At 46.1% G+C, this 12,477-nt stretch overlaps 2 protein-coding genes across 2 annotated transcripts; both read right to left on the reverse strand.

Moving 5' to 3' along the window:
* Positions 1 to 36: 36 nt before the first annotated feature.
* On the reverse strand, positions 37 to 2,543 carry LOC125040374. The gene is made up of 4 exons (XM_047634928.1): positions 2,242 to 2,543; positions 1,920 to 2,149; positions 1,244 to 1,781; positions 37 to 1,096 (listed from the first exon to the last, which is right to left on the reverse strand). The coding sequence occupies exons 1-4, from the start codon at positions 2,541 to 2,543 to the stop codon at positions 37 to 39; spliced, it is 2,130 nt and encodes a 709-aa protein (XP_047490884.1).
* Positions 2,544 to 7,178: 4,635 nt separating this feature from the next.
* On the reverse strand, positions 7,179 to 9,685 carry LOC125040375. Its single transcript, XM_047634930.1, has 4 exons — positions 9,384 to 9,685; positions 9,062 to 9,291; positions 8,386 to 8,923; positions 7,179 to 8,238 (listed from the first exon to the last, which is right to left on the reverse strand). Exons 1-4 carry the CDS (start codon positions 9,683 to 9,685, stop codon positions 7,179 to 7,181), a joined length of 2,130 nt encoding a protein of 709 aa, XP_047490886.1.
* Between the last annotated feature and the right edge of the window lie 2,792 nt (positions 9,686 to 12,477).

Genomic DNA, 12,477 nt, shown 5'->3' on the forward strand with positions numbered 1-12,477 from the left:
TATAGATAATACAAGTAAACAAAAATACAAAACCATTTAATATTCTGCAGCCCGAACAGCGGACAAAAGGGCGAGACTCCATGGCTCTCCAGGTTTATCCCAGTCCTCGCATTCTAGAGGAAGCGAATCGTCAGCAACAACCTCAGTAAATTGCAATTCTTGTTCAGGAACAAATTCTTTCAGTTGATTGATGTGGCACTTCAGCTCGCGGTATGGCTCGCTCACTTCCTTGCACAAATAAGAGACTGGTCCGATTCTTTTCATTATTCTCGCGGGACCGCGCCATCGGTCACCAAGGGCGCGACCTGGACCACGACGGTGCCCTGGGTGTACCTTCACCCAGACGAGGACCCCAACGTTAGGCTGGAAGTGCTTGCGGACGCGTTTGTTGTAGATGCGCGCCCAACCTTCTCGTGCACGACGCGAAGTTTCCACTGCCACTGACCTCGCCACCTGAAGACGTTCCTGAAACCTCTTCGCCGAATCTGCTGCAATCGTGACATCGTTGGTGGGCCCCAGGGGGAAGTGGCCGTGATGACCAGTCATGAGGTAGATCGGCTGTTCTCCGATGCTTCGATGTACCGAGGAGTTGAGGGCCAAACAAGCCTGGGGGAGATACTGATCCCAGGTGTCAGGTCGGCTCTCCGTTAGAGTTGCCAGCGCGTCTTTTACCACTCTATTAGCCCTTTCAACCATGCCATTGGCTTGCGCATGGTACACCGTCGTAAACGACATCTTTGTCTGGATAATACTGCATACCTGTTGAAATAGACGGTTGCAAAATTCGCTACCATTATCTGTCTGTATAACACGCGGTGGCCCAAAGATAGTCACGACGTTATTAATGAAAGCCTCAGCCACTGTTTCTGCACTCTTGCAAGGCAGAGGGATGAGCTGAAGGTAACGAGTCAGGTGATCGACGATCGAAAGTACATACCGATTTCCACTGGTGGAGCTGTGGAGATTCATGAGGCCGGCACTTACTCTTTCAAGTGGCAAATGAACATCTGGAGCGTTTGCCATAGGTGCTTGTCGGTAAGCTGGTCCCTTGCCCCGCTGGCATACTGCACACGAACGCACAAACTGCCTGGTCTCCCTGAGAAGGTTGGGAAAAGAAAATAGATCACGAATTTTACAGTATGTCCTGTACACTCCTGAATGTGCTCCAAGAGGTGAAGAGTGAACCAGTTTTATAGCTCCCTAGGGATGAACATGATAAAGAATGCCATTAATTAATTCGAACTCTTCTAAGGGCAGAGGTAGCTTTCGTCGTGGCACAGCTCTTTCCTCCAGGTATCGAATGACCTCTCGCCATAGCGGATCCTTCAGCTGATCATCACGAACCTTCTGTGGGTCAAGAGCACTGGCACCAATGTTAGCAACACGACTAAGACAGTCAGGGACATGATTAGACGAACCTTCCTTGTATAAGAGTTTATACTGATAGTTGGATAACTCATGGGACCACTTCGACATCCGCGGAGATTTCGTACGACGATGGAAGACGAACGTTAGTGGTCTGTGGTCCGTGAATATTAGGAATTTATTGCCATACAGGTAGTGGTCAAAAGCACGAACCCCCTCTATCACAGCGAGTGCTTCAATATCTATCGCCGGATACCTCGTTTCGGGACCTCTAAGTTTACGGGAAAAATATGCTACTGCATGAGGGGTATCATCTGGGCTTCTCTGCATTAGGCAGGCTCCTAATGTTAACTTTGAGGCATCACAATGAACCTCAAATGGCAAAGTGAAGTTTGGTTTCTTCCAGACAGGAGCTTCTACAAGTGATTGTTAAAGGATGTTGAATGCCTTTTCTTCCTCATCTGCCCAGACAAACTTCGCATCCTTCCGTGTGAGCCTTGTATGTGGGGCAGCGGCAGCAGCATAATGGGGAATGTGTTTTCTGAAATAACCACTACAGCCAAGAAATCTGCGGACCTCTTTGACAGTACGGGGAGCAGGCATGTTATTTATGGCAATGACCTTGTCAGGGTCAGGTAAAATTCCCTCTGGAGTGACCTTGAAACCCAGGAATTTAAATTCACGTGTTGCAAACTCGCATTTTTCGCGATTCAATCTAAACCCTGCCTTATTTAGAAGCTGTAACGTTTCTGTTAGATGCTCTATATGCTCTTCGAATGAGGAACTGTGCACAACAACGTCATCGAGGTAAGCAACCGTATGTCGCCCTAGTACCGTGGATAATACCATATTGATGGGGCCGTAGCTAGACCAAACGGTAATCGTCTGAACTGCCACAGGCGATGTCCGTCGGAAAACGCGGTCTTCGAACGATTGTCAGGCGCTACAGAAATCGACCAATACGCATTTTTAGCGTCGAGAACTGTAAACCAAGACTTATCTCTCAGTTCGTCGATGAGTTCGTCAACACGAGGCATAGGATAACTATCGGCGACAGTCACCGCATTTAACCCTCGAAAGTCAATGCAAAACCTCGTGGTACCGTTCTTCTTACGAACGAGGACCACCGGAGATAACCAGGGTGACGACGAAGGCTCTATTACTCCCTCATCTCTCATCTTATCGCACTAATTGCGAATGAAAGCTTTCGTCTTCTCGGGTAAGCGCCACTAAACCCGTGTGTGTCCGTCAGAGTCATTAGTTACGATACGGTGCTCAACTCCCGGCACATGACCTGGCATGGGGTCATCAAAAAATAATTTAGGGAATTTAGCGATCACCTTGCAAAGATGATGTTGCTGCAATTCATCTAAATGGTTGAGATTAACACCTAACATGGCGGCACTGGCACACGCGCTCACATTACCCGTCGCGTCGGCGGAAGGACGGAGATCGATGTCGGGAAAGATGGTGAATTCGGAGTCCTCGTAACCAAAATCCAGCGTCCCATAATATTCATCAAATTCATCATTGAATTCATTGAGTTCATCACCTTCCTCTAAAGCCTCATTACGATCACTTGCTGAATCCTCGACCGAATCGCTCCCCTGACGGGATCCGTCCTCACCATCTCCCGCGGCAACAACCGCGTCTGCTTCACTGATCTTAGGTCTCGAGTCCGTATTGACAACCCATACGAACACACATCGGTTATTTACAGACACTAATGATTTCGGCCCTCAACAAATCTCCCTGTATGAGGAGGGCACAAAACAGTACGCAGGGCGTGCACTTTATTATTTACAGACACTAATGATTTCGACCCTCAACAAATCTCCCTGTATGAGGAGGGCACAAAACAGTACGCAGGGCGTGCACTTTATTAGGGTCACCGTATGACATGCTACTCGTTGCAGGATTACTGATGGCAGTGATACACAAAGATTGTGCGTCAGTGTAGGTATCGGATAATTTACGCCCTTGTAACATTAAATAGGATTTGTGAGGGGACAGATTATGAACAAACTTAAAATCAAATCTTCTTAGAAGGTCCATACCAATTAGCACTGGGGCAGGAAAAAAACCTTTGAGACACAGCAAACACGATGAACACATGATATATCTTTATCTACAGAAAACTTCACATTCCATTCGGCATCGACAGTTAGCATATTACCAGAAACACCGCGCAATTGTTTAGTTTACCCCTTTTTCTTTTTAATATTTAATAGGCGCATTGCCTCACTCTTCACGATGGTCGCCTCCGACCCGCTGTCAATGAAACAATCAATAATTATGCCATTTACTCTAAGTTTGATTATAGGTTTGCCTGACTTGATCTCGTCACGGATCGGATTGATTTTGCGTCCCGTTTCTGTCGCCAGAAAAGGTGGGGACGCACGCGGTTCCCTGGCGAATCGGAAAGGGACAGACTCTCGCTATGTGCCCAGTCTGTGAGCAATTAAAACACCGGCGTGCATCTCTCCTAGCCCGACACTCTCCTGTGTTGTGAGTGTGGCTTTTATGGAAGCTACAAAACTTCGAGGGTTGCTCACCTGTAGCGGCTACGTGAGGACGAGAGAGAGCCATGGCGGGTTCACGAGGGGCTAAACTTATCTGCGAGGGCCCATCATGGTGCCGCACTCCAACTCGCGTGTTCCAAACTCGTTGAGCTGCGTCATCGACATGTGGTAGAGGGTCACCCTCTATTAAATCAAGAACTTCTCTCAGCCAACCAGGAAGACCCTGCAAAAATACTCTACGAATCAGTTCATCGGGTTCCCCTATCGCAGTCGGGTAGTCTCTGTAACCTTGATGTATCGCACCCTCTAGCTGCAAATAAAAATCGAGTGGTGCCTGACCTGCAGTCATCTGGTTTTCGTAAACGAGTCTGAAGAAATCCGCTGCAGAACAAGTGCCGCGAAATTTTTCCCTTAACTTTCGCTTAACAATTCCCACGTATCAATGTCATCAAATAGGGGCGAGTTTATTACTAGATCTGCTGTTCCCCTGCAAGTTGCACGTGCCGATCGTATAAATGCATCATCACTTCGAGGCTTAGTTAGATTTTCTATTTGTCGTAACCATCCTTCAAGTTCTGTGTTACGTTTCAATGGTTGGGAAGCAGGTACCTCGGCTTTAAATAAAATAATATTCTCCTTGTTGATAATGTACCCTACATTTGCAACATTTATACTCTCGTCACTATTACTTTGATTTGTTGACCGTGAGAGGCGGCCTTCTAACTCAACATTACGATTTTCTAACCGTTTCACGTGCTCGCTTAACTCATTGATCTTACGTAAGAGTTCATCGTACATTGATATTTCATTCATGGCTTCGAGTTCTGGCGGGTCATCATCCGCGCTACGGGAGCTCCTCCTATTCCGCCTTGGCATAGCTATTGCAAGGTTAAGCTAGCAGAGACAATATAGCAAGTAGACAGCCCGTCTGTGTTACGTTTCAATGGTTGGGAAGCAGGTACCTCGGCTTTAAATAAAAGAATATTCTCCTTGTTGATAATGTACCCTACATTTGCAACATTTATACTCTCGTCACTATTACTTTGATTTGTTGACCGTGAGAGGCGGCCTTCTAACTCAACATTACGATTTTCTAACCGTTTCACGTGCTCGCTTAACTCATTGATCTTACGTAAGAGTTCATCGCATAATTGATATTTCATTCATGGCTTCGAGTTCTGGCGGGTCATCATCCGCGCTACGGGAGCTCCTCCTATTCCGCCTTGGCATGGCTATTGCAAGGTTAAGCTAGCAGAGACAATATAGCAAGTAGACAGCCCGTCAACTCAGACGCGCAGATATCAGGCGATCATAGTGGACGATAAAAGGTAAAAAAGGTAGAAAAAATAAAATACATGAAACTCATTTTAAAGATCCATTCGATGATACCGAGGCACTAAGGTTTGCAATTACACAAAAATTACGTTAGTGTACGAAATAATTTGGAACATCGAAACAATAAGACAACACTGAACGTTAACATGTGGTTCAAGATGGCGACCACACCCCGAGGGTAAAAATTTTATTCACGTAATTTTGTTCACAAACGTTGGAAAAACAACTTGCTTCCAATATCCATGAGAAAATTAGCAGTACAAACATATCCACATGAAGAAACATTACTAAATACGATTATCACTTGAACGAATAGAGGTTTCATAAACGAGGCTTACCGATAGAACACCCGGCCTAACAGTAACAAATTTGCGGATATTACTACAACCACTAAAAGGAATTACATTCTTACAACATCTAACGTGCACATCATCCGGCAGTATCACCGAAAAGATGCTCTCATTAAGTTCACTTATCACTGATGTTCACGAACTATCCGATAGCAGTTAACACACATGAAGTTGTATCCATACTCGGACTATAAAACATTGAAAAAAAGTAAAAACTTGATAGGCAAGAGGCTAAAATGGGTTCGACTCCTGGTACAATGCTAAAAAGGTAACTGATATGAAACACGTTAAAATCCCAGCTCACTCATTAGCGTAACTGCAGGATCACCAGCGCTGCCGCCAAAATAACTTGTAGCGTTACTCTCATCGACGCCATTATATTAAAACAGGTTCTTGCATATTCCTTCATAAAATTACAGTGGGCTTTTACCACAAGATCAAAATTCCCTGATATATTGTTAATGCAAATGGTAGCGTAGCCGAAGTTTAAGGGATTCTGAGTTTATGATGTTGATATAGAGGTCGTTCTAAGAGACAGTTTCATCTTTCACTTTATTAAAACCTTTAATAAAATGGTCACATACATTTTCATAAGGCACCCTGAATATATAGGAATTGCAATGCCTGCGTAGTGATTTACCCTTAGAGCCTGTACTTATCTGACAAAAACGGGACGCGTCCTCCAACACCAGACAAGCTCGTTCCGTCCCAGAGGCAGCGTAAGAATGAATGCGTAAGCAAGGAAGAGAGCGGTTAAAGGTCATATGCCCCCCCTTATAAAGACTTTAGACCTGAGTTGTCATAGGATCTTTTACTAGCAATTCTGCTTGGTTAACTGTGGGAAATGGGTACAAGAGAACCACATAGGTATGAGAGACTATTATAAATCATTAGTTTAGGTGCCACAAAACATTATATTGTCCCGGCGTAAGTACGTAGACGCACGCAACCACCACAGCGCGTCCGGGCCGCGACGTCATCTTGCATCATGGGGCATCTTCAGCGTATCCGGGGCATCGACATCATCCCGCGTTATAGGGCATCACTACATCATAAGGTGTCCTCAGCGCATCCGGGGCGGCGACATTATCCCGCATCATAGGGCATCACTACAACTTCCTCCATCACCAACGTGTGAGCTCGCTCCGTCCGGCGGCAGGTATCCATATGACCTCCGATCCCTCGTACACCTCCGAGCCCATCCAGTTCATAGGAAGCTCCAGCTCAGCAGATGACATCACAGGGCCACCCGATCTGAAGCGAGCGAACACGGTCCACGCCCAAGCAGGTCCTAATGGCCTTCGGCTGCAGCCATCACATCATTCGTCTCTCGGGGGGGAAGATGCGACACCTCTATACAGTACTCTAGCTGGGAACAAAACTATCAGCAAGACAACCCCCAGTCAATTCTGCCAAAGATTGCCAAAAGAAAGATTAGTACAGGTAAAAGGCATACACCATCACATATGCATACAACTCCCACATATCTTAGTGCCTTCGAAAAAACTATGTGATACCCAAAACGTACAACCTAGAAAACTAAAATTCAATACTTAAAACAGGATCCTAATATAGATAATACAAGTAAACAAAAATACAAAACCATTTAATATTCTGCAGCCCGAACAGCGGACAAAAGGGCGAGACTCCATGGCTCTCCAGGTTTATCCCAGTCCTCGCATTCTAGAGGAAGCGAATCGTCAGCAACAACCTCAGTAAATTGCAATTCTTGTTCAGGAACAAATTCTTTCAGTTGATTGATGTGGCACTTCAGCTCGCGGTATGGCTCGCTCACTTCCTTGCACAAATAAGAGACTGGTCCGATTCTTTTCATTATTCTCGCGGGACCGCGCCATCGGTCACCAAGGGCGCGACCTGGACCACGACGGTGCCCTGGGTGTACCTTCACCCAGACGAGGACCCCAACGTTAGGCTGGAAGTGCTTGCGGACGCGTTTGTTGTAGATGCGCGCCCAACCTTCTCGTGCACGACGCGAAGTTTCCACTGCCACTGACCTCGCCACCTGAAGACGTTCCTGAAACCTCTTCGCCGAATCTGCTGCAATCGTGACATCGTTGGTGGGCCCCAGGGGGAAGTGGCCGTGATGACCAGTCATGAGGTAGATCGGCTGTTCTCCGATGCTTCGATGTACCGAGGAGTTGAGGGCCAAACAAGCCTGGGGGAGATACTGATCCCAGGTGTCAGGTCGGCTCTCCGTTAGAGTTGCCAGCGCGTCTTTTACCACTCTATTAGCCCTTTCAACCATGCCATTGGCTTGCGCATGGTACACCGTCGTAAACGACATCTTTGTCTGGATAATACTGCATACCTGTTGAAATAGACGGTTGCAAAATTCGCTACCATTATCTGTCTGTATAACACGCGGTGGCCCAAAGATAGTCACGACGTTATTAATGAAAGCCTCAGCCACTGTTTCTGCACTCTTGCAAGGCAGAGGGATGAGCTGAAGGTAACGAGTCAGGTGATCGACGATCGAAAGTACATACCGATTTCCACTGGTGGAGCTGTGGAGATTCATGAGGCCGGCACTTACTCTTTCAAGTGGCAAATGAACATCTGGAGCGTTTGCCATAGGTGCTTGTCGGTAAGCTGGTCCCTTGCCCCGCTGGCATACTGCACACGAACGCACAAACTGCCTGGTCTCCCTGAGAAGGTTGGGAAAAGAAAATAGATCACGAATTTTACAGTATGTCCTGTACACTCCTGAATGTGCTCCAAGAGGTGAAGAGTGAACCAGTTTTATAGCTCCCTAGGGATGAACATGATAAAGAATGCCATTAATTAATTCGAACTCTTCTAAGGGCAGAGGTAGCTTTCGTCGTGGCACAGCTCTTTCCTCCAGGTATCGAATGACCTCTCGCCATAGCGGATCCTTCAGCTGATCATCACGAACCTTCTGTGGGTCAAGAGCACTGGCACCAATGTTAGCAACACGACTAAGACAGTCAGGGACATGATTAGACGAACCTTCCTTGTATAAGAGTTTATACTGATAGTTGGATAACTCATGGGACCACTTCGACATCCGCGGAGATTTCGTACGACGATGGAAGACGAACGTTAGTGGTCTGTGGTCCGTGAATATTAGGAATTTATTGCCATACAGGTAGTGGTCAAAAGCACGAACCCCCTCTATCACAGCGAGTGCTTCAATATCTATCGCCGGATACCTCGTTTCGGGACCTCTAAGTTTACGGGAAAAATATGCTACTGCATGAGGGGTATCATCTGGGCTTCTCTGCATTAGGCAGGCTCCTAATGTTAACTTTGAGGCATCACAATGAACCTCAAATGGCAAAGTGAAGTTTGGTTTCTTCCAGACAGGAGCTTCTACAAGTGATTGTTAAAGGATGTTGAATGCCTTTTCTTCCTCATCTGCCCAGACAAACTTCGCATCCTTCCGTGTGAGCCTTGTATGTGGGGCAGCGGCAGCAGCATAATGGGGAATGTGTTTTCTGAAATAACCACTACAGCCAAGAAATCTGCGGACCTCTTTGACAGTACGGGGAGCAGGCATGTTATTTATGGCAATGACCTTGTCAGGGTCAGGTAAAATTCCCTCTGGAGTGACCTTGAAACCCAGGAATTTAAATTCACGTGTTGCAAACTCGCATTTTTCGCGATTCAATCTAAACCCTGCCTTATTTAGAAGCTGTAACGTTTCTGTTAGATGCTCTATATGCTCTTCGAATGAGGAACTGTGCACAACAACGTCATCGAGGTAAGCAACCGTATGTCGCCCTAGTACCGTGGATAATACCATATTGATGGGGCCGTAGCTAGACCAAACGGTAATCGTCTGAACTGCCACAGGCGATGTCCGTCGGAAAACGCGGTCTTCGAACGATTGTCAGGCGCTACAGAAATCGACCAATACGCATTTTTAGCGTCGAGAACTGTAAACCAAGACTTATCTCTCAGTTCGTCGATGAGTTCGTCAACACGAGGCATAGGATAACTATCGGCGACAGTCACCGCATTTAACCCTCGAAAGTCAATGCAAAACCTCGTGGTACCGTTCTTCTTACGAACGAGGACCACCGGAGATAACCAGGGTGACGACGAAGGCTCTATTACTCCCTCATCTCTCATCTTATCGCACTAATTGCGAATGAAAGCTTTCGTCTTCTCGGGTAAGCGCCACTAAACCCGTGTGTGTCCGTCAGAGTCATTAGTTACGATACGGTGCTCAACTCCCGGCACATGACCTGGCATGGGGTCATCAAAAAATAATTTAGGGAATTTAGCGATCACCTTGCAAAGATGATGTTGCTGCAATTCATCTAAATGGTTGAGATTAACACCTAACATGGCGGCACTGGCACACGCGCTCACATTACCCGTCGCGTCGGCGGAAGGACGGAGATCGATGTCGGGAAAGATGGTGAATTCGGAGTCCTCGTAACCAAAATCCAGCGTCCCATAATATTCATCAAATTCATCATTGAATTCATTGAGTTCATCACCTTCCTCTAAAGCCTCATTACGATCACTTGCTGAATCCTCGACCGAATCGCTCCCCTGACGGGATCCGTCCTCACCATCTCCCGCGGCAACAACCGCGTCTGCTTCACTGATCTTAGGTCTCGAGTCCGTATTGACAACCCATACGAACACACATCGGTTATTTACAGACACTAATGATTTCGGCCCTCAACAAATCTCCCTGTATGAGGAGGGCACAAAACAGTACGCAGGGCGTGCACTTTATTATTTACAGACACTAATGATTTCGACCCTCAACAAATCTCCCTGTATGAGGAGGGCACAAAACAGTACGCAGGGCGTGCACTTTATTAGGGTCACCGTATGACATGCTACTCGTTGCAGGATTACTGATGGCAGTGATACACAAAGATTGTGCGTCAGTGTAGGTATCGGATAATTTACGCCCTTGTAACATTAAATAGGATTTGTGAGGGGACAGATTATGAACAAACTTAAAATCAAATCTTCTTAGAAGGTCCATACCAATTAGCACTGGGGCAGGAAAAAAACCTTTGAGACACAGCAAACACGATGAACACATGATATATCTTTATCTACAGAAAACTTCACATTCCATTCGGCATCGACAGTTAGCATATTACCAGAAACACCGCGCAATTGTTTAGTTTACCCCTTTTTCTTTTTAATATTTAATAGGCGCATTGCCTCACTCTTCACGATGGTCGCCTCCGACCCGCTGTCAATGAAACAATCAATAATTATGCCATTTACTCTAAGTTTGATTATAGGTTTGCCTGACTTGATCTCGTCACGGATCGGATTGATTTTGCGTCCCGTTTCTGTCGCCAGAAAAGGTGGGGACGCACGCGGTTCCCTGGCGAATCGGAAAGGGACAGACTCTCGCTATGTGCCCAGTCTGTGAGCAATTAAAACACCGGCGTGCATCTCTCCTAGCCCGACACTCTCCTGTGTTGTGAGTGTGGCTTTTATGGAAGCTACAAAACTTCGAGGGTTGCTCACCTGTAGCGGCTACGTGAGGACGAGAGAGAGCCATGGCGGGTTCACGAGGGGCTAAACTTATCTGCGAGGGCCCATCATGGTGCCGCACTCCAACTCGCGTGTTCCAAACTCGTTGAGCTGCGTCATCGACATGTGGTAGAGGGTCACCCTCTATTAAATCAAGAACTTCTCTCAGCCAACCAGGAAGACCCTGCAAAAATACTCTACGAATCAGTTCATCGGGTTCCCCTATCGCAGTCGGGTAGTCTCTGTAACCTTGATGTATCGCACCCTCTAGCTGCAAATAAAAATCGAGTGGTGCCTGACCTGCAGTCATCTGGTTTTCGTAAACGAGTCTGAAGAAATCCGCTGCAGAACAAGTGCCGCGAAATTTTTCCCTTAACTTTCGCTTAACAATTCCCACGTATCAATGTCATCAAATAGGGGCGAGTTTATTACTAGATCTGCTGTTCCCCTGCAAGTTGCACGTGCCGATCGTATAAATGCATCATCACTTCGAGGCTTAGTTAGATTTTCTATTTGTCGTAACCATCCTTCAAGTTCTGTGTTACGTTTCAATGGTTGGGAAGCAGGTACCTCGGCTTTAAATAAAATAATATTCTCCTTGTTGATAATGTACCCTACATTTGCAACATTTATACTCTCGTCACTATTACTTTGATTTGTTGACCGTGAGAGGCGGCCTTCTAACTCAACATTACGATTTTCTAACCGTTTCACGTGCTCGCTTAACTCATTGATCTTACGTAAGAGTTCATCGTACATTGATATTTCATTCATGGCTTCGAGTTCTGGCGGGTCATCATCCGCGCTACGGGAGCTCCTCCTATTCCGCCTTGGCATAGCTATTGCAAGGTTAAGCTAGCAGAGACAATATAGCAAGTAGACAGCCCGTCTGTGTTACGTTTCAATGGTTGGGAAGCAGGTACCTCGGCTTTAAATAAAATAATATTCTCCTTGTTGATAATGTACCCTACATTTGCAACATTTATACTCTCGTCACTATTACTTTGATTTGTTGACCGTGAGAGGCGGCCTTCTAACTCAACATTACGATTTTCTAACCGTTTCACGTGCTCGCTTAACTCATTGATCTTACGTAAGAGTTCATCGCATAATTGATATTTCATTCATGGCTTCGAGTTCTGGCGGGTCATCATCCGCGCTACGGGAGCTCCTCCTATTCCGCCTTGGCATGGCTATTGCAAGGTTAAGCTAGCAGAGACAATATAGCAAGTAGACAGCCCGTCAACTCAGACGCGCAGATATCAGGCGATCATAGTGGACGATAAAAGGTAAAAAAGGTAGAAAAAATAAAATACATGAAACTCATTTTAAAGATCCATTCGATGATACCGAGGCACTAAGGTTTGCAATTACACAAAAATTACGTTAGTGTACGAAATAATTTGGAA

Source organism: Penaeus chinensis, chromosome 29, assembly GCF_019202785.1.
Source record: "Penaeus chinensis breed Huanghai No. 1 chromosome 29, ASM1920278v2, whole genome shotgun sequence".
NCBI lineage: Eukaryota > Metazoa > Arthropoda > Malacostraca > Decapoda > Penaeidae > Penaeus > Penaeus chinensis.

Coding starts and splice junctions, on each gene's coding strand:
- LOC125040374 (XM_047634928.1), bottom strand. CDS start 2,543: ATGAGAGATGAGGGAGTAATAGAGCCTTCGTCGTCACCCTGGTTATCT. Junction 1,782..1,919: donor CCGCAGATTTCTTGGCTGTA/GTGGTTATTTCA, acceptor AATCACTTGTAG/AAGCTCCTGTCTGGAAGAAA. Junction 1,097..1,243: donor CTACCTCTGCCCTTAGAAGA/GTTCGAATTAAT, acceptor CAACCTTCTCAG/GGAGACCAGGCAGTTTGTGC.
- LOC125040375 (XM_047634930.1), bottom strand. CDS start 9,685: ATGAGAGATGAGGGAGTAATAGAGCCTTCGTCGTCACCCTGGTTATCT. Junction 9,292..9,383: donor TGGCAGTTCAGACGATTACC/GTTTGGTCTAGC, acceptor TGTTGTGCACAG/TTCCTCATTCGAAGAGCATA. Junction 8,239..8,385: donor CTACCTCTGCCCTTAGAAGA/GTTCGAATTAAT, acceptor CAACCTTCTCAG/GGAGACCAGGCAGTTTGTGC.